This window comes from Myripristis murdjan, chromosome 3, assembly GCF_902150065.1.
Source record: "Myripristis murdjan chromosome 3, fMyrMur1.1, whole genome shotgun sequence".
NCBI lineage: Eukaryota > Metazoa > Chordata > Actinopteri > Holocentriformes > Holocentridae > Myripristis > Myripristis murdjan.
The window spans coordinates 24174086-24195862 of record NC_043982.1 but is presented as its reverse complement, the minus strand read 5'-3'; the positions used below and the strand labels follow the sequence as shown (position 1 = coordinate 24195862).

The 21777-nt window shown below is 41.6% G+C and overlaps 1 protein-coding gene across 1 annotated transcript in view; it reads left to right on the top strand.

Moving 5' to 3' along the window:
* Positions 1 to 4552: 4552 nt before the first annotated feature.
* Positions 4553 to 21777, top strand: part of sema4bb (sema domain, immunoglobulin domain (Ig), transmembrane domain (TM) and short cytoplasmic domain, (semaphorin) 4Bb) — a 47258-nt gene continuing 30033 nt past the window's right edge. The window contains exons 1-2 of the mRNA XM_030048296.1: positions 4553 to 4761; positions 18933 to 19375. Of these exons, the coding sequence (XP_029904156.1) occupies positions 19255 to 19375 (121 nt within the window). The 5' untranslated portion in view covers positions 4553 to 4761; positions 18933 to 19254. The remainder of the gene's footprint in view (positions 4762 to 18932; positions 19376 to 21777) is intronic.

Below are 21777 nucleotides of genomic sequence, written 5' to 3'. Positions count from 1 at the left end.
TAGAAAGAATCTGAAGTATATATATACATATATATGTTTTAGCTGTAAAATGCACTTCAGTATTATTGATGCATTAACCTGTAAGATGTATGTTAATGTTGTAGGTCTTATTGCTTGATTTACTGTTAGTCTAAACTCTGACAATGCATTGTGTATTTTATATTTTGCATGTAAAATCTCATTTTGCAAAGTAACTAGTAAACTGCAGCTGTGAGGTAAATGTAGTGTGCAGCAAGATGTGCAATATTTCCCTATGAAATGCAGTGGAGTTAAAGCATAAGGTCTCACAAAATAGAAATACCCAGGTACATTGCCAGTAACTCAAAACTGCATGAAAGCACAGTACTTTAGTAAATGTGCTTTGTTGCTGCCCGGCTCAGAGTGCTTGCACTTTGATTTGAAGTTTATCCAAACAGCAAGTCACTCCTATCTGTGATCTATGACCAGCTTGCCAAAACAGCACTACGCTCTCTCAGGGAGCAAATGGATACTTTCAAACCAGACTGCTGCTCCTTGATTGAATTAGTCATGAATCATCAAAATAGCCCACTGAGAAGGGAGAAGGTCCCCTGGGGCCTCCTGTGTGGAGAGGAGTTGAGTGAGGTGTAAGGACATTTTTGGGACTGCCAGTCTGGGACAAGGTGAGCACACAGGGATGAGTCATGCAGACGTTTATAGTACTGTATTGTGAGCAGGCAGCACCTGCACCAGGCTGCTCTACCTCCACTATAGTGTGGGTTACAGCTCACTGGATAGGACTGCATGCCGTGTCATGGTGGTATCCATCAAATGTCATTTATGCCTCCAAATCTTAGGTTTGTATTGCATGCCACACCGACTTTCTATATTATATAAGGATGTGGCAATATCCAAAATCTAATATTAAGTTATTGTCTATATTATAGATATTGTCCCGTTGAAATATTGCAATATTCATTATCATTGCAGAATTTTATGTTTTCTAGCTTCTTCTCTTATTGTGTTTTCTAAATTCTTCAACAACTTCCAGAGTTAAATGTTTTATGTGTATGAATCATACATTGATTAAAACGGTCACATGTGTAATCAAAATTACCTATGTACACTATCACTGATACTCAGTGTATTTCAAAAACACATACATTGTGTAAATAAGACCACTTTGGGGTTGCTGTGAGGTTTGTTTTTTCACTTTGATGGAGCTAGGCTAATGACTCCCATAGACTTCAAGTCTTTATGCTAAGCTAACTCAAAATGCTACCCATAGGAACTGGACCACTGGACGTACAGAGGTAAAAATGGTATCGAACATCTTGTCTCAGTCTGTGCAAGCTTGAAAAAGGATGCTTTGCCCAAACATTGGGGTACTCCTTTAAGAATTGCACCCACTGGTAGTGTTGGATTGAAACTTCCAACACCTTTCAAAATAATACCATCAAAATAATTAGGCTTCAGACTGAAGTGTTCAGCCACATTACACAAAAAATATTGTAAATGGCTTCCAATATTGCAGAATTTAATATTACTGGATAACAACCAAAGCCTATATTACATACAATTTACAGCATTTCTGTGAAATATCTGCACATTAGCATGTTTATACTTTGTTTTGTATATCGTTTAACTTACCACAAAACATTAGAGGGGTTCTTTTTGTGCGCTGATGCCTACAGAGGTGACAAACACCTGGACTCAAAGTGCATTTGAGCCTGTTTGATCAAAATTTGAGTCGACCCAAGTGACATAAGCTTGGCTCTGCTCTGAGCTGCTGCTACAGAGAGCTGTTGTTTGAGCTGCTAATCCACAAAACATTTAGGGGGAGTCTCCAAATCCAGTGTTGTGTATTATTCAAAAAGTCTGTCATACACTTAACCCCAATAAAAGCCCCGTGGGTGGCCCTAATATGAGCGGCTGGCGCGTGCTCCCCCATGGGGTTTGCGTGTTATGACGGGGGCATTAGATGAGCGTAGCAGCAGCAGCAGATTAAACTCAGTGTGGTCAACAACTGAGCTTGGCTTTTGTTAAGTGCAACCTTCATTACTAGGGACTTGCTGCCTTGATTCATAGTAATAACTCTGAGTTTTATTTCTCTGGTTGTTGTATCACTTAATCAGAAATAATTTCATCATTATTTAGTGTGAAATGCTGGAAACAAGCCCTGAAGGTGCTCATTCCCACAGGAGACTACTTAATTCTTATCAAAGTGCTTTCCCCAAAGCTTCATTGCTTCTCAGCATCTTGTTTAGCGCATCTTCAATTTGTGAGCACCAAGATCTAGGGATTGCTTGGCACTTCAGTTTTCTCCTGCTTTATTGAACAGCTAATTTGTACAGATAACAATTTTTGAAACTATAAGATGGCATACTAGTATTTTCAGAACACAACCACTGTTTTTCAGGAAATCACAGCCCAGTGTGCGCAAATATATGGCATAGCTGCAACATGAAGCTATACAATGTTTGACTCTATGTAGTGGATATGGAGATGGTGAAGAAATTCCACCCACATTTGGAGAAATTAATTCTGCTGAGTGGTCCATCCACCCCCTGTTGATGTGAGGATGACTTTTGCAGAAGTTGGATGATTATAATCTTCCTAGGAGTAATCCTTGATTCAATTTGAGGGATTACTGAAGCCTCGGCAGATAAAGAAGAGGAACTTTGATTTGGCCACTGTCCTCCAGAGGACATCATAGGCTGAGAGACATACATGCTATGAGAGAGTGAGAGAGAGAGAGAGAGAGAAAGAGAGAGAGACTCTGTCGTCACGTTAACCCCCACCTGTCACAAATTGCTCCAGAGGGGGAAATGTTGGCCTTTGCTTCATCTGAGGTGCAGCCACTCCAAACTAGTCAGGGAGTGACAACCTTTCCAGAAGGAAATGTCAGGATTCTGTCACATCGAGCTATCAGGATAGCCTCAAGCATCCTGGACCTGGCTCCATTACTGTCGTCACATTTCTCTGCGGTAACAGTCAAAATATGTGGCAATTTCCCACAACTGTCTCATGTCACAGAAAACATGGAGCTGGAGACTAGCTAATTATTACTGCTATCTCCTCCCCTCTGGTTGGGACGAAAGCTGTTTGTGTTATGCATGAGAGAGCCTGATTTATGCCCCCCTCTTGTCAAGAAAAAAGATAATAGTGATAATTTTGGGGAGTTACAGCAGAGATAGTTGTCTGGCTGTCCTGGGCAGTGCAGATGGGTCAGAGAGACAGTCTATTGTTTTTCATCCCACATTTAAAGGAAAACTTGAGAGTAGACTCCGCAGTTCCTTTCCTCTTTTCAAGGGGCACAAAGAGATTACATGAGTGGCTGAGTCTGGCTGTGTGCAGGTCTTTGCCTTTGTACATAATCCGTTGTAATTCTCTTTGTGCTGGACGTTCTCAGTTGTCCTTCATTGTTTGACGGCTGCAGGGTTTCGCTGAGCAGAGGTGGTGGTGGTGGTGGTGGTGGGGGAGGGGGGGGGGGGGGGGGGGGGGGTCACTGATACCCAAGACAACAGAGCAAAAAACTTTCTCACACAGAGGAATAAAAAAAAAAAAAAAAAAAAATCTAACATTAAGGCAGAGTCCGTGGGAGAAGACTATAAGCTCTGAGCATCTTTCTCTCCCTTTGTCTCTGAATGTATTTGTTTGTTTGCATGAGCCTTATACTGCAAAACAATATTTCACATACTGCACAATATGTTTCAAAGAAATGAGATCCATTTGAAACAGAGTATGGATACAGGAAATACATTATTTTGATGCTATGCTGACACCTAATATCTGCTTATAGGTTTATCGGATGTAAATTTTTGTCTTTAGTTACTTTAGTTAACAGTTATTTTACTGTTAACAAACAAGGAAACGATAATTAATCATGTTTACCTATTATCTGTAATGCTCTGATTTATGTTTTTTTAATCATCAGATAGATGTAGTGCAGTAAAAAGGTGCAATATTTCATTTTGAAATGTAGCATAGGAAAAAACTAAAGTGACCCAAAACAGAAATCTTCAAATCAAGTGGCAGTACCACTGAAGCACGATACTTGTGTAAATGTACTGAGTTACTTTCCTCCTGTGTGTGTAACTTCACTTATGCTATATTTGTATCACAGTGTGCTCATATATGGTGTGTGTTCTGGTGTGAGCACATGAACCAAATGTCATGTCTCTGTCTGTTCAACATTGCTTAATTATTTTGTGTTTATTTGTATAACATTAATCATAAACAGTATTATTATTATTATTTCTAATTTCATTGTCTGTTAACAGTAAAATAATCAGTTTACCACGTATTAATGATGATTATTATAAAGTGTAACCAAAAAGATATCTCCAGAAATTTTCTGAAATAATTGTGCCTTATTTTTTCTGCATGGGACAAGATTAGAGGGCAGATCAGTTATTAATCGGGCAGCATGCCCTGCTTTAGAAGTCAAACACTAATTTTCCAGGTGAAAATAAACTACAAAGGTTTTCGGGAGTCCTGCGGGGAGGCCGCGTGCGCTGTGTGTGGGAGGCGGGGCTTAAGTTTGCAGGCTCGAGAGCGGCCAGCCTCAGTTTGTAACGGAGGAGGCACGTCTTCAAACGCACGCACCATGGACGGCACTGCATGCGCACATTAAAGGGGCTCAAACAAGCACCGGCTCTGGGATATCAGGGTCACTTTGGTCCTGTTTTTCTTTTTCGACAGTTTTTCACTTTTTTGAAGAACTGAACTGAGTATTTGTGCTGCGATCACCCGGAGAGTTTTTTCTCTTTCTTTCTTCTTCTTCTTTCCAGCGCCTGGATGGTAAGGTCCTTTAATCTTCTCTGCGCTCTCGTCGCCTTTGGTTTTAGGTTACAGGCTTTTAAATGGGGAGAGCAGGGAGTTGGTGGAGGAGAAACCCACCGACCCGGTTTACTTAACCTTTTTTATTTGTAATTTGACTCGCCTTTGTAAAGTAGTGACAGACAACGCTGAAGAAGTGCTGTGTATTCTAGGATGCGGTCTTTTACAGCGGGAGACGGCATTTAAAACACGATTTTCCGTGTATAACTTATTTTTGTTTATATTGGTTGTTTGCCTTATTGTGATCGACACGCCTTTTTATTTACCATGTGACACAGTATACCGTTTTTACAGATCTTATTTCACCACCTTTAGTTGGCACCGGTTTTAAATTTCTAGTCAAACGGTTCTTCCCTCAGTGCCACTGTGCATTGTTTTATTGGTGTGCATGTTTTAATTGTACGTTTGTTAAAGTAATTATTATTTAAAAAAAAAACAAAAAAAAACAAAAAAACAACTGTAATAATGTTATTGAAATGTGAAGAGCAGCTGTAATGATTTGCATCAGTGATGTATGGCCCGTGGTGATAGATGGGGGTGCAGGTTGGTGGAGAGAGCCTGATGGGCTGGCCCCTCTCGCTTCTCTGTATCTGCTCCCATCAGGGCAAACAGCTGCTGGTAGCGTCCAGTCTAAAACTGCCACAAACGAGCGGCAGTGTTGTTGATTCGACTGTGTTTTTATTATAAAGTGTATCAGCCCTAAAGAAACATTGGCAAAGCTGTCGTTGCTAAGCACTGATTATTCGTACATGTCTGCTCACACCATGTGGACCCTTTTGGAATTTACTCTCTCCAACTTCACACTTGTGCCAAACGATGACACCTCACTGCTTTTCTTTTTATTCACGTCCAAATCGCCGCCTCCTCTCATCTCTTCTGGTGGGTTTTTAGACTACTAGAATGTGTTGAAATAGGCTTCCTCCCACATCACTGTGCATTAAACACAGATTCAGAGGGGGGGAAAGGATCTTTTATCCAGGGTTAAAATATGTGTTTAAACAAGCAAGTCCAAACCATATGAGTGCTTGTGTTTTATTTGCAACCAGTGCACAAAGACTGTGTCAAGTCTTTTGTTGTGAAAACCAAACCCCAGTTTAGTTTTTATATTGTTGACTGTGCTGTAGTGGAATTAGAGGCTGTAAATGAGGGGTGGACCTGTGCTTCCCCTCGGGCCTCAGCTCTGCTGCTGGCACCAGGCTGCGATACTGTATCACCAGTAATAACATGGATGGTTTCCACTTCCTTCTCTTTGCATAAACACCACTGCTCAAACTGTCTTGACAAACATGAGAAAGCAGCCAGGGTGCTCCTCTTTCTAGCATGCAAGCACACACACACACACACACACACACATATACAGACCCCCACCCACACAATCACGCATACACTCAAACTCTCAAAACAAACACACAAACCCCACCCAAGACTCCACCCACTGTTACAACTTCAGAGGAATGGTCAGCATGTGGAGAGGTTGTGGTAAGAGTTGGAGGGGAAGTGGAAACGGGGGAGGGGACACTGTCAGCCACTTTTAACCCCCAAAAGGTTAGCGATATCCCGTGGCGTCCAGAGAGAGTGGATTTAGCTCACCCCAAACTGATGGGAACTCGGCGAGAAGAAGCACGGACGCCCTTTTGCTGTTTCCCATACACACTGATATGTGGGAATACAGTCATAACACTGGACGGCAGCCAGACTGCACCCTCTCAGCTCATACGGGACACCCAAGATAGACCAGTGGGGCTTTTTCATCAGTCGATGAGCTCAGAAAAGTATTGTTCTCTTTTATATAATGGTGGAAAAATGTGATGTATCCACAGTTAAGCTGTCCAATGCCAAATAATATTAACACTAAAAAAAAATCCCACGTCAACATTTATTCTCTCTCAGGATTTGCCGCTAGAACATTTGGCTAGTGTGGAGCGTGAGTTTGAGAAATGTGCAAGAATTTGTGTAGTGTTAATGCTCCCCAACCTGTGAAATGTCACACCTCGCTGTACCACATGGGTGTTAACATTTAATGGATAACATTTGCATTTGCTAGAACCTGACTGTAGCGCTGTTGGCTATAGCCGTCTCTGCTGTGTCTACACAAGGCTTTGTCTGGCAGATTGAGCCGCTTGGTAGGCCATTGATAGTCAGCATGACTTGCAGGTCTTGTGGAAAGGCTCGCCATGTCCCACTCAGGTTTACAGGCTTTGCCAAGGGGGGAGGTTGAATTCAGGTAATGTCACTGCGAGGCTCTGCTCATGAGCCTGATATTCATTCTCTCTAATCTGCCTTTTCTGCCTCCATCCCTGCTGCTGCTTGCCAGTTCGTCCACCTCCAAGTCTGGAGGAAGGGCCCTCTGCATCGACTTGGACAAGGCCTCAACTGAGGTGTCTGTCCTTGGGCTGAAATACATTATGTAACATGTCCCCTCCCCGGTATGAAATCCCCAGTGAGAAATGAATGTCCTCTCCATTTCCCGTCTTATTTTGAAAGAAATGCAGAGGGAAACATTGTGAAAGGCGCTGTTTTGGACCAGTCTGTGATAGAAAACAGACTTGTTACATGTCTGGAATGTTTTTCTTGGTGAATCTGCTGATAACCGGATCTGATATTTTACTTAAAGTGATATGGATGCCTATATTGTATTTTGTGTCCCGAGGCGGTCTTGACATTCAGTGTTTGGATAGGAAATTACAAAATAGAGTCATATTATTTCATGGTGTATTCTTATATGTGGTGGAAGAATGAGCCAAGGTGAAAGCTTGCATATCAGCAACTTTCAGTTAAAGAAATACTTTTGCTGTTTGTGATTTTTGAAAAAGATAAGCAAGCTGGTTATTGAGGAGATATTGTTTTGTTCCTTTTTTTTTAACATCTCTCTTTGCCCTCGGTAGATGCTGAGCTAACTTTTGTATTCTGACACATTAATATCAAGACATCTGCTTCCCAGGTGTTACCACCCCTCTCAGACCCAAATGTCTGATATCAAAGCCGATACAGAATCGTGGAACAGAATCAAGTTTAAATCAATTAGTTGGCTGTGTCTGCTGTCGTACTACATTTAAATGCATCCTTGTGATGAAAAATCAAGTTATGTAGTTTGATTTTAATGCATTCAAGCATAGCTCCGATTGAAGAATCATTTGTTTTAATTAAAAGACATTACAGGCGTCATTTGAAGACAACACTTTTTATTGCATCGTTATTGGTGATCAAATCATTCATCACCGCTGGATCATTGCTGTTAATTTCCATGATGATTCCATGTTTCCCCAGTTTTCCTTTTAACATTTGATTTGTGTATGTGTTGTTTTGATCGCGTCTCTGATTAAATACTTGTTGTAATAATTCCTAATGAAACAACCACGTGTATCCCATATATCACCTCCCCCGAGCGGGACTGTTGCCAGGAGGGACGCCACCCACTGTTGACACATGACTTCCTTTATTGTCTGTGGATGCTTGCTAAGATAAAGACAAGAGGCCACAACCTGATGGTAAACAAGTAGGTCTTCAGCTGTTTCTTTTGAAGCAGACGTGTTTGTCAAGCGTAAACTGCTTTGAAACTGCAAACCTGACAAACGACTCCGACAAACTGTGCCGTGTTTCCGCTTGGGATGAGTAATGTGAGGAGTTCTGCGGTCAAGGCTTGCGGTTACGATCATCGACGTTTATTGCATAACACTGTTACCTGAACACGCTGAACTAATTGCAGTGTCGGGCTGCCAAGGTGAAGGAAGGGCCAGAAACAGAATATCGTCATCTGATACGCCCCGCTTTTAAATCCTATTGCTCTGCTTGTCTAATCGTGTCAAGAAATGAGTCCTCACAACGGTTTAACCATAGGGATTACTTGAGCTCCCCCAACTTTATGTTTAAGTCACGAGAATAGCAGAATCTTTGGATTTGATGGCATAATTAGCAGATGAAGTGTGATGCTAACACAACATGGGCCAGACCTCACAAAGGCTGCCATTGTATGATTACATGATTGTAAATTTCCGCTTCTCCTTAGTCACGCCATGGAGTTTACCCCTGAACAAGACTGACATCTTCATCAACCCAGAGGATGAATGGGGCTCTGTCTGTAGCCATTTGCAGCTCTGATGGCAACAGCCTCTCTATGTATCTCCATTAGAAAGACACAAGGTAACCAGAATGCCAGTAGAATAAGTCAAGTACCAAATATTTCCATCCTCTCCCCTCTTTATCCTGTAGCTGGAAAATAGCTGGTTGTAATCATAAGACTGTTCTGATTGGTCAACACACATTGTCTCTCCAAACAGGCCATTAGGTTAAAAGCTTGACCCATAAGCCCATAATAAACATAGGGAGATTACTGTAATCTGTTTTCCAGTAGGTTTATAGCCTTATAGCGACCATTTTCAAATGCTATAAAGTGATTTTCACTATTAGTGCATGTGTCCAAAGACTTACTTCAGTTCCCATAGTTTCTGCAACAGGGCTGTGATCAAGAGGGACTCGGGGAAATTAATGTCTCCTATCATGCTGTGTTGTGACTGACACGCATGGCTCATTATTGACGCTTTGCAAGTTTTTCAAGAAACGATCTCCCACTGTTCCCCGTCAGGCTTGAATAATTTGAGGCAAGGGCAACTTTTGTATCAGAGCGAATGAGGTGACCCCAACTCTCCTTTAAGCACTTATCTCCTCTGCCAGTTCTGCTTCACTCGCTCGTTTGAAATGATAATTACTCTTTACTGGCATGGCGAGGCTGAGCCGTGTATACACTAATGTAAAAGGGATTTGAATATTTCTTACAGCCTATTCTTTCAAGACAGAACATATAGGATCACTGCTTAAATTGATGTCGCATCATGCTTGTTTTTTTTCTTCATTTCAACACTGTATACAGCTTGTTGGGAAAAACAATCCAGCTGATGAAAGATGACAGAAATGACAAGGGAATGTAAAACTTGACTTCATCATTGGGTTTTTAATAAATACCTTTGACTGGCAGACATGGACACAACTGGATCATGGATGCAGTGCATGTAGTTTACTAGTTAACACATCTCTGTCCAGTAGCTTAGGGTCCTCCTAAGCCAATTAGGGCACATCCTGCATCCCTCCCAGTCACTCATTAACATCTGAAAAAGAAGTTTTACAAAGAGGTGGATTAGTCAAAAAAAAAAAAAAAAAAAAGAACTGACTAGTGAAACTACCTGTCTCCATGAGATGTAGAGCACAAAGCTTGCTCAAAGTGATGATGTGTTAGTTCTGTGGAATCAAGTATATCTGCCTTAATGATATTTTCTACATTTTTTTTAAGCACTGATATACTCTGTGATATGCTGCAAAAGAACTTTGATCTATATCTGTGCTTCCCAAAGGGCATCGAGAGCCACCAGTGACTAATTTTTGGGTCGTGACAAGTGACTGGGTCGTGACCTGAATTATCATCGGTGACATCAGTTTGGTAGTAGGTCAGCAGCTGAGTGTAGTAGGAAAGTTATAAAGCATTTAACTGTCTGGGGGAGTTTTTTTTCCTTTCCATTTATATATAAGTGATTACTCTTGAACAAAATCCTAACATGTTTTTCATCGGTTGACTTTAAGGCCCCATCATCATGTATTCGAATGAATAATAAGAGACATACCGCAGCAGGATTACAGCCAGTGATCAATGGAAGGATGAACCTATGAATAATTAATAATGCGGGAGATTTCAGCACCCTCATATTATCACTCTGGGATATCACACCTGCGAATCAATCATGCAATAAATGCTGAACTATTGGGTTCAGTTCTTAGTGTGTTTATTATATTATGTTATTCCGTTTATTATATCATTATATCATCTGAGCTCAGAATAACTTACTCTAGTTGTTCAGTAAGTGATGCCTTCTATAAGCCAGGATGTATTTTTCTGATTTAAAATTTTATTTATTTATTTATTTATTTATTTATTTACTTTTATTTTTTTAAGATTTCATGCTTTTGTGCTTTTTGGACATTACAATTCATTCCTTTTGCAGAACCCTTTTTTCTGCTTTTTCCTGTCACCTTTTTTCATGTTGTCCCAGTCCCAGTCATTGTAAGCCACATATACGAGGCGGTGAGTTGATGAAGCATGTGGCACGGAGAGGTGCTCTAGTAATAGAGGTGCTGTTGTTTCAGCCGCCTACTGTCATTAAAAGAAACATGTTCATAGAGGAAATGGTGAGGGAAATGTTAAGTCAATGGCTTCTGCTTAGTATTCAGGTCTATGTTTTGTGGCACATACACAAACTTGTCCTCTTTCCGAGGCGTTTTGCTTCAGGCTTCAGTATCCCAAATCTTTAGTGGCCAGCTGTTCTGTATTATAGACCCAAGTTTTGGTGTATGTATAAAAGTTTTTTCTTTTTCTTTTTTCTTTTTTTTTTTTTTAAATCCTGGGCTGAAACCTGGTCTGCTGTCTTCTGACACAGAGATTTGGCTAGCTTTGGAGCCAAGAGAACAGTACTACCTTTAGGGTAACACTGGAGTGTGTGTGTGTGTGTGTGTGTGTGTGTGTGTGTGCGTGCGGGTGTGTGCGTTTCTGTGTTTCCTTCCTAGCTTCTGTAAGGGAGAAAAAAATAAAAATGAATGTAGCTTTTATTCTTTCTTCCACTATGACATATATCCTATTTCTTTTATTTCTCTAGACAGTTTTGAGGTTGTCTTTAGAACATTTACAATTTAATCAGTAATCAGTTTCAGTGTCAGTTTCATGGGCACTCCCTTGAAGAAGCATGGTATCATATATGACCACACAAACCGATATCGATGGAAAGATCTTATTCCAGGGCAAGTATTGTGTTCAGCTTGTTATGAGTCATGAAATGATCTGTATAATGAAAACTACTGGAAGGGTAGTGTGAAAGGATATCCTGCTGATTGTTTTCTGATAGACATATTATTATAACCCTGGCATAAGCAGTTGTACATAGCTAAGAAAGCAATAAGCCATGTTAACACTGCTTTACACACACACTCAAGACTAAACATATATTTGTAGCTTCCCCTCACTAAGTTCCAGTGACTTGTTAACTTCTTGTTCACACCCACTGAAAGCTGCTTTTTTTCTGGTTTGAAATGAGGACACTGTCACTTGGAGATCAAGGTGGATTGGGAGTAATGTTCTCAATATTGCTGTTTGCTACCCTACCTTGCAATATGAATGATGTCGTCACTGTGCTCCACTTTTCTTCATCTTGCTGTAATAGTTTTATCACCCCGCTCCCTTCTCCACTGTGCTGATTCATGCTTTGACGTTGTGTGATCTCGTCAGGTCACTAGGATGATGAATTTACTATGAGCTCTGCCAGCATAGGAAACACATGGTGCTGCCATGGCTGCTGCAAGGGGTTCACAGTTTATTTTTAACCCAGCCGTGAATCACTTAGGAGTCTGTATTCTTGGTGCCACATGCAGTATGCTCTGCTGAAACCCTCCACTTTACTCCCCCTGTCCCATTCCCAGGGGGCAGGAGAGGAACCAATGGCATTAACACAAAATACAGTACATAATGCTGAACCTTTCATAGATTTTATGGGAACAGCCGTGCTGTACCACCATGCCATCCCAAACTTGAACAAATCATGTGCTCATCAGGCAGTGGGGCGATGATACACTTCCTGACCATGTCAACCACCTGCGTTCAAAAAGATTACTATTAGTTGGCAATACTAAAATAAGCACGTCTTTCTTCATTCCTGAAATATAGTTTTTTGTTGTTGTTTTTTGTTGTTGTTATTTTTTTTTTGCTCCAATATGAAGCCTGTATCTGACAATGGCATCTATAGCCCTGTCCCATCCAGTTTGGTGGTACATCTTTTGTCAACATAAAGTGTATCATATATGCATACCAGATAAGTAAAACTATTCATTTGGAATTTTATCTTGACATAAAATTGTCAAATGAATTGTGATAACCATTAAAGCTTTACTTCATAGTCCCTGTGAGCTTATTTCTGTTAGTGTACGTTTCATCATTTCCCCTCTCTGCAGCTTTTGATATATTATGTGCCAATTTATCCTTATGGGATTTTGCAGGAAATTGAGCACAAGAGCTCCCCATGCGGAACAAGTGAAAGGACAGACAGATAAATGACTTTATGTTTGTAGTACCGGCATTACAGTTTCTCTTAGTAAGTAAGAAAAAAAAATCTTTGATTTTAGGAGAAACATAGTGCTCTACGTCCCTATCAATTTGAACCTATCAAGCACTGCCTATGCCTGAGATAAGTGAGCAGACTGCTTTGAATGTGAATTATAATGACGGACACAGCGTGAGTCTCTGCCTTCTCGATCACCTACTGTGGCCTTTTCTACCCAATACAATGGCTTCATGAATCCTGCTGGATAGTAATCTAGACCCCAAGAACCCTGGCTGTCAGACACAGAAAAAAAATAAACATTCTCAGTAAGCTGTGCTGCGAGACAGTTATTGGACCCTATGAAAACAATTCAACCTCTCTGTGTATGTCTTTTATTTCTTCTTGGGGATAGTTATTGAATAGTTGTGATACAACCTTACTGAGATGCCTTTAACCTGGCAGAAGTCTGAGGGTCTCAGTCTCAGTTTTGATTGCAGCCACTCAATTAAATGCAAATGCTTTTATAGTTCTCTTTTGCTTCGGACTGTGATGGACTCATGATTTTATTAATGGATTGGATGGTGGCCTAATCTAGCCTTATGTCTAGCTCTGTGATAGGGCCTCCATTGCAGGGTACTGCCTGGCAGCTGATTATCTCGGTAAGTGCCTCCGTCCATGCCAAAGTCTAAATGAGAGACAAGTCACTTTGCAGAGATGAATTATCGGGAGCTGGTCGGCGAGCACAAAGCCCATTCGCTTGTAGGGAGTTAGCCAAATGGTTAGCATTCAGCCTGTTCCCCCTCGTGTGAACTTGCCATGACCTGCCTAAGTGTAGCCTCTAATGTGTCTGTCACCCCTTTTCTCTGTCTCAACAGATGCAGGTATTAATAGGGAGCCTCAAGGGAGGTTCAAAAGGTTAATAAAGCTGTACCCTGAAGCAATATGGCACCAGATTTGCCCTCCATAGATACAAGGGCCAGCAGACCCTCTCCTAGATGAGCAGATGGGTGCTGTGGCACTGGGCATAAAGGGTCGCCTGTGCTATAACAGCTTCACTTGAATAGAAGTGCCTGGGTCGGCGTCTGCAACATTGTAGTAGGAGCAGACAAATAACTGTCGTGGACATGAAGCTTTTCACACATTGATAAAGGATCGCCTCTATTAAAATGTCTGTTTTCTAATATTTGCTATCTAATATGATTAAAATCTATATTAATAATTCATTTTTTTTTTTTATCAAGAGCCATGATGCATTGTTTTCCAGGATAAATTGGGACACTTCATGATTCAGAGGACTAAAGCACATGTAGTTGTGTCATGGCACACTGATTCAGCCTCATGACTGATGTTATAATACCATCCCTTTTAACACCGTTAAGCATCATTATCAACCAAAAATATCTCAAGGATATAAAAGACAGGAGACCCTGAGGTATAATAGCCACTCACTTGCCCGTTGCCCTGCTTGCTAAGTTTGAACAAATCGCCCTCTGACATGTATAGTGTTCTCCTCATCCTCGTCAGGTGTTGCCCCCGTAACACAAACACAGTAGACATCACACCCGTGAGTCAGCCTGTATTTTGGATTCCCCAGATACCTGATGTTTCCCATGCTGCTTCAAGGCCCTTTTCATATTGGCATGCCTCTCATTTATTATTGAGCACACCAACTTCCTTTTTGCTTCAAAGTCTAATGCTGCAGTATAGAGGCAACAGAAGGGTTGTGTTCAAAGAGAGACCTGGGGATTTGTCTTTGTTAAATGTAACTAAAGACACAAAGCTCGTCTTGAGCATGTTGGGATTGAAACTAATTTTACTCCCTTGATGGTGGCAAGGTGAGTGATTTATAGAGTCGTTTTTCTGCATATGTGTATGATTTGGTGTGGACTAGATTTGTGGACATTCAGCCGGTAGCCTACTAGATCCAAAGTCTTAATTTGTGTAAAGACACCTGGGAGAAGGACTGCGCGATATGGACAAACTATCATATCTTTGACTGAATCCCTCAATCAATATTGTGACTCTGTTGCAGGGATAATTAGTGATACTTTCCAAAGATATTTTCACAGAAGAGATGTTTGGTTAACAGTCATTACTAATGTGGATATGAAGACCCTTTACTATAATGCGGTCTTGACAACCAGGAAAAGACATTACTTGTGCCATATGGTGATATTTTGATACCCAGTAGAGCACATCTATATTCCCTTTCATACATTGAGTGTTTTGGCTGGTCTTTGGTCTAGTTTTCTTTTAAGTTATGCCCCTCTCTCTTTAGGTTGCATGATCACTATTTGGTTCTGTTGACATCATACCCACCACTAGAATTTATTTAGGCACTGTGAAGACGAGCGCGAGTGTGGAGATACATCTTTGGGCAGTGTTGCCTCACAGCATTGCCCAAAAAGTTGCCTAATTTATCACAGCCGCAGGAGATGCTCCTACCAGCACCCCTCTCTTTTCATTAAATTTTAAGGAAGTCGGGAGTTACATAAGGATTTGCCCTGTGAACACACAGACCTGGGGTGTGTGATGCATGCAGGGCTGCCAGGCAGGTTGTTGCAGTCCCAGTGGGCATGAGAGGGACCAGCAGGGGAAGAGGCAGGAAGTTACAGGATCACGGATGGATGTTTTCAGCCTCCAGCGTCTCGGTTAGCTTCACTGGAACAGTAGGGACCAAAGCAGGCTGGTATTGACCTGCTGGGTGAGATGGACTTATTGGTTCACTGCTCGAGACCCCAGTGAGGAGCGGAGACAAGTCTGTGACAGTGAGACAGATGCAGAGATGAAGACAGTGACAGGGCAAGCAAAAAGGAGGTGGCCAATGTTTTATTCAGTAAAACTAGTTCGATCTGTGTTGTACGGTGGCCCGAGGAGCTCAGTGCACTGCAGCTGAAGAAAACACATGTAAATGAACAAAGCACAAGCAAATTAAGAAAACAGCTTCATCAATGTGACAACACATGCACAGCATCTAGAAAAACACACCACAGTTACAACAAATGACAACGGAAGTGTTTCCAGAGGACACTAAAATATGCTGAACATGTGTGGTTACTGTAAATAGGGATTCACTGAAAATGTGAAGAAGTCTAATTTTAACACTACCAACTGCACAGCTAGTTGGTAGTGAGCCAGCATTCCCTTTAGCCTGCTAGTGATTGTAGCTGACCTTATGTTGGCTATTAATATCAGTCTTATTAAATCAAAAATGCATTTTAGTGTTTATAAACTAATTTTGGCAGTCACTGTTTACAGTAGCCAGGTGTGTTTATCACACCTCTGGAAACACTTCCGTGCTCGATTGCTATCATTGCGGCATGTTTTCTAAATACTGCACATGAGTTGTCAAATTGATGATGTTTTCTTCATTTGCTTGCTTTTTGTCTATTTGCATGTGTCTTCAAAGGCCCTGTTCCCACCTGGTATTAACATCCATCCTGAGAAATCTGATCACAAGCTGACACCTTGAAGTACAGGTGAAAACAGCAGCAATGTGTCCACGATGTGTTGGACGGATCTGATCGGATCGGATCTCAGGACGGATTCAGCAGTGGCCTGGGATGCTTTTATCCACATCACATTTGAAGTGTAAACAGACATGTGTCCCAGGATGCATTGAAGGACTGCCCACTCACCTGACGACCTCTGTCTTAAGCTCTGGTCCAGCCCAACACCTCCAACACCGGCCAGACGGTCACTTCTCCATTGGAAAAAATATCTTAGCTGACTCTGCAAGCAGCTGAACTGTCAGATTGGTTGGTTAAATGCAACTTGAAGTGCAGGTCGACTGTAAAGCAGCTGGTTAATGAATATAAACTCCCTTTAATAAGACATGAGCTCCCCTAAAAACATGATGCAAGTAATTTAGGGGGGGTCTTTAAAATATGTATTGACAATATGCAGGGTTTCTTCTTCCATATAAAATTCGGAGGCAGTGGCCGTTCTTAAATTCCGTGCCCCAGCGCGATTAAACACATTCTTTCTAACCCTAGATGTAATAAAATTACTATAGGAATACTACAGAAATATTACAGGCGGCAGTGTCAATGTGTGCATTGCGGTTACTACAGGAATACCACAGAAATATCACAGGCTGATTTATCCACCAAAGAGGAGAACCCGATCCTCTCAGACCCTCTGGAATAATTCAATAATCAGAGTCAGAAAACCGACTGAAAGCTGACCACTTGTGTTTGTATCACCAAAGACACATTTTAGTGTCAGGTGGGATCAGAGCCTGCGTTGCAGTGCGTGGAGCTCTCAGGGCCACCATAGTGTTGGCATGGCAAAAGGTTAGACCCATGACCTTAGATGACCCTGAAGTCTGCCTGTGAGCCAGTCATTATGCAAGCCAACCAACCAGCCAGTCTGTCTGCTACCAGCCAGCCACCCACGTAGATCAACAGCCAGCCAGCTCTCCAGTCAACAAGCCATCCAGTCAGCAAGCTGTTAATTCTGCCTGCAGTCAGTCTGCAAGTTTGTCAGCCAACCAGCCAGTCTCCAAGTCTGCCAGACATTCAGCCAACACTGGTGCTTTGAGAGACAATGCACTGGCAGGCGGGGGAAGGGGGGGCGGGGAGGGTGCATTCTGTATCCAGGTTGATTACATGTTAAAAATAGCACTTCTCAGCAGGAACCCAAACTCATCAGACGACCAGCGACGATTGACTCCGCGGGTTGTCTTGTGCTGTCGTTGGTTTTATTAGTGATCGTAAATATTTGAATGGGCTCCTCGTGGGAGCTGGTGCAGTGACGCAAGCTCTCAACCTGGAGACGCCATGTGCTGCTCCAGTGTTTACTTTCTAAACGTCATTACCTGTGTGGGAGCTTTGTGGAGATATCCACTCAGGAGTTAGGAGGAGTGGGCTCTGTTATATGTCAGGAACAGGCTCTGTTGCGTTCAGCGAGGTCGAGTCTCTGTACTTTGTCTGGATATGGATAAGATTGTAAGAATCAAATGAGATTTTACATTCCCCTTTGACAGCTTTGAGACACCCTGCCAATTATTTCACCTGCAAAGCTGTTTCAAGTATATAATGTGGTGTTTACTTGTTCCTTAATGTATTGCAGTGTGGGCTATACCAGGATTTTCCACTCGAGCTATTTTAAATTGTTTATGGTGTTTGGAAGACTTGTACAGCAATGTTGATATACTGTATTTATGGAGTTGGACCAGATGGGAATACTATCTATTTAAAGTTGTTTTTTCCCAAGAAACCTGACCTTTTATTAAATTAAAAAAAAAAAAAAAAAAAAAAAAAAAAAAAAGTTAGAGCTAAGCATATATCTACATAACTGGCACCTTTTCTGCAGGCTGACACTGAAACCAACAAACCTCAGGCAGCAGATGTGTTTAGTGTGCGCCTTTTAGACAAATTATAGAGCTGTCTCAGGAGTTGCTGGTGTCTTTCATTTGCTTCCCCATGTCTCCACAAAATAGACCCAAGCTCCCATGTCATCATCTTGGTGATCTCCGACTGAGTGTCGATGACAGCCTAATTGAATGCAGGGATACAAAATTATCTGGCTTTTTATCTCCCAGAGAAACTTTGTGGCCTGTAGTACAGAGAGCAAATTGGATACTCACGCGGCTCTGGATTAAAACTTGAAAAAAGAAAAACCCTCGCTACCCTGTTATGTGATGTGTTTTTTCATGTCTGCTGGTTGATGGTCTGAACGGTCCAATTAGTGGAGACTTTCTTGGCGCGGCGGTGAAAGGCCAAGCAGTAGAAACATAAATATTTGTTTTTGTCACCATGTTAGCTGAAGCCATCAGTGTGCCATAGAGCTAAAAATGTACGTCTTGGGAGAAAGATGTTTTTTTTTTTTTTTTGTGCTGATTCTCATTTGTTTTCATCCAAGAAGCCAATAAACACCCAAACTTTTAACCTCAACCCTTTCTTTGAAGTAAAATCCATTTCTATTACTCCGCATTTGTATTCGTTGATTACCATCAGAAAGTTGGATGTAGAGCTGTTATTCTAGCTTGTGTTGCATCTTTTTTTATGGTCTTGGAACAAGCACAAAGGAGTGATTTTTCTTCTTCTCTCTCCACAGATGCAGAATGACTTGCACTGTTAGTAAATGGCTGCTGGTTTGGGCTTAGCGAGTATCCATCTACGAGCACTATGAGTGGATGAAAGCAACCAGCCTTTAATCCAGAAAGGATCCCTCTTCCCTGTTTTAAGAGTCTACTAACAGTGTGTAAGGACCACTGGGAGTACAAGAATCAGTCAAGGGCACTTTCACTCCCCCTCTGCCCGCAGGAAGATGGGAGTGAGAAAATAAGCACCGTGGATTGAAGAGGAGCTTAATGAATGCCAAGGAATCCTGAACCAGGGTGTGTTTGTGTATGTCTGTGTGACCGGATAGAGCAACCATGTGGACATTAGCTACAACTGTCCACTGTCTCCTGGCGGCCGCGCTGCTGTCGGCCAGCCGCATCCAATCAGTGATGGTCGCCGAGGACGATGTCACGCCACGCATCAGTTTCCCGTACAGTAAGTTACAATAATTCCCTTGCGTGTTGTTTATTGTTTTTGCCAGTGTATTGCAAAAAACATATGTCCGACCCACATGTTGTTATAATTATTCAGGAAACATTTCCACATAAAAACACATAGATACCACAGATGTTGACATGGGAGCAGAGAATTAAAACAAACACAGCTGCACAAGTGTACAGTGATGCAGCCCTGACAACTGCATATCCACAAGGACACACACACTAAGAGTACAACACAAGTGCCTGCAGGTTCACATGCACTCACGCCAACTTGCCAACACTCACGGTGCAAGCATAACTTCTCATAAATTCGTGCAATTATAATTTTGTCCCCTTGGGGTCTTTTAAGAGATTAGCTGTCTAGAATTTCTGTTTTGCTGCCAGCTGGTGAGATGTGCAGTGGCGACATCACTTTGCACAAAATTTACCTCGTGGTTTTGTTCTGTCTCTCAGCCTGTTTGATAGCACGCGGGGTGATGTAAAGGTGACGGCAACACGTGACAACCGAGAGGGTTATCAGATGAAAAGCGATACAGTGCACCAGCTCAGGGCTTGCTGTCCTGTGATATATTTGGTAAATTCAGACAAAACCGCAAGCAGTGACTGGTTTCATACCCTGAAATGCACACCTGCCTTTTACTACTAATCGACTGTCTCATAATGCTTAGTTGAGTGCAACAATTTGTCTGACAAGTAAAGTCATATCTTTCCTGTCGTGCTTCAAACCACAGGATCACGACTATTAAAGTTCCAGGCTGCGGTTTACTACAAGTAGACAAGAGTCAATAGCCTCTAAACTGAGCCTTTGAAAGAACTGAGGCATATTCAGAAAAACATGATGACCCACTTTTATCTCGCTTTTATTGAATCAATTCTGCATTTTTTCTCATGCCGTGGTTTGGAAACCTGTCCCTGAAAAGCAAAAATTCCCTTTACTTATTTAGTTATTTACTTCTCACAGTCACAGAGCGAGGTCAGCTCAGTTATTGCACAGTGAATTCCTGCTTCCTTATTTTGGATGGTGGCTCTGGACCCCCAAAATGAAGCTTTAGAAAAGCTTTTGTACCAGAAGCTATTGCACTGCTGAACAAGGTGGCATGGGAAACTAGAGTTAAGCTCTGCAATGTGCACTTTGAAGCCAGTGTGGGTAGAGGCACTTTTTTTTTTTTTTATGAATTTTAGTATATTGTTTGTGCCTCCTGCCTGCAAAACAAATTTGCCCTTGGTTACTAATAAGACACCTTGAACCCTGGCAGACTCACAGCTTGGACTGACGACCTCTTTGCACCTGACTCCATCAGTGAATGTAATTATTCCATGCACACTGCAGCACTCCTCATTATGATAACTGTGGATTAAGCCGTGATAATTTAAAAACATGGCAGTGTTTTCCGCTACTTGTTTATATGGGACAGGCTAACAGCTTCTAGGTAATTGATTGATGCATTATGGGAGTTCGATAAATGAGAAGAAAATTGAGAAAATTCAGGCAGCCATTTTGGAAGTGGCTTAGTGGAAAAAAAGATGAACTATTGCGGCATTGTTTTACCAGTGTATTCATACAGGTTTATGCAGTTAGTTTATGCTTTGTGCAGATGTGGTCTTACAGAGCAAATGTGCCCATCGTAGACAACCAAAGTATAGACGTATAGGGGGTTTGACAGTCCTTGTAATCACTACCTGTCTGAATTTGAAGGCCCCCTGTCTGAAAAATGCCTGAGGTTCATTTTCCTAACCTCAGCCAAAACAGTGAGCACCATACTTGTGTTTACATGCTCCATCACCACAGTGGCATTACTCATACGCCCAGAGAATAACCTCTTCAACCCTTCATCTTGTTTTTCAGAACAGAACAAAGTTAACTGCAAATAGGTGTTTTGCTAAAACACCATGTTAACATATAGTGTCAGTAACATTTTTTTCTGCAGTCATGGATTATAAAAATTCAAAAGTTCATTCTCTTTATCTCTGTGCACTGCTGGTGCTGAACTGTACCATTAAAACTGGGTTATCTCACACTTTCCTTAATTTAAACCAACATTCATATTCTAAAGTTCACGTATTTAACCTCCCATCATCAGTTAATTTTGGAGGTTTGTTTTCAGCTAGAGGAGTCAGGCAGTCATGTGAGAGAGCACATCCTTTGTAATTTTTAGCAGTGACACTGATTGTAACCTCTTCATTCCAGTCTAAGAGAACAGCTTTGTATAAATAGGATCTGCAGCATCACTTACTTGTTATGTGTATCCTGTGTAAATCAAGCTTAATTCAATGGCAGGCCACTGATACGCAACATGTAAATTGGGGGACCCCTGTAAAACCTCCACGTTCGTTTGTAAAGACCCCAAGAAAAGGGGGACCCAGGCTATTATCTAAAGAGCACCCTTCCTTCACTGT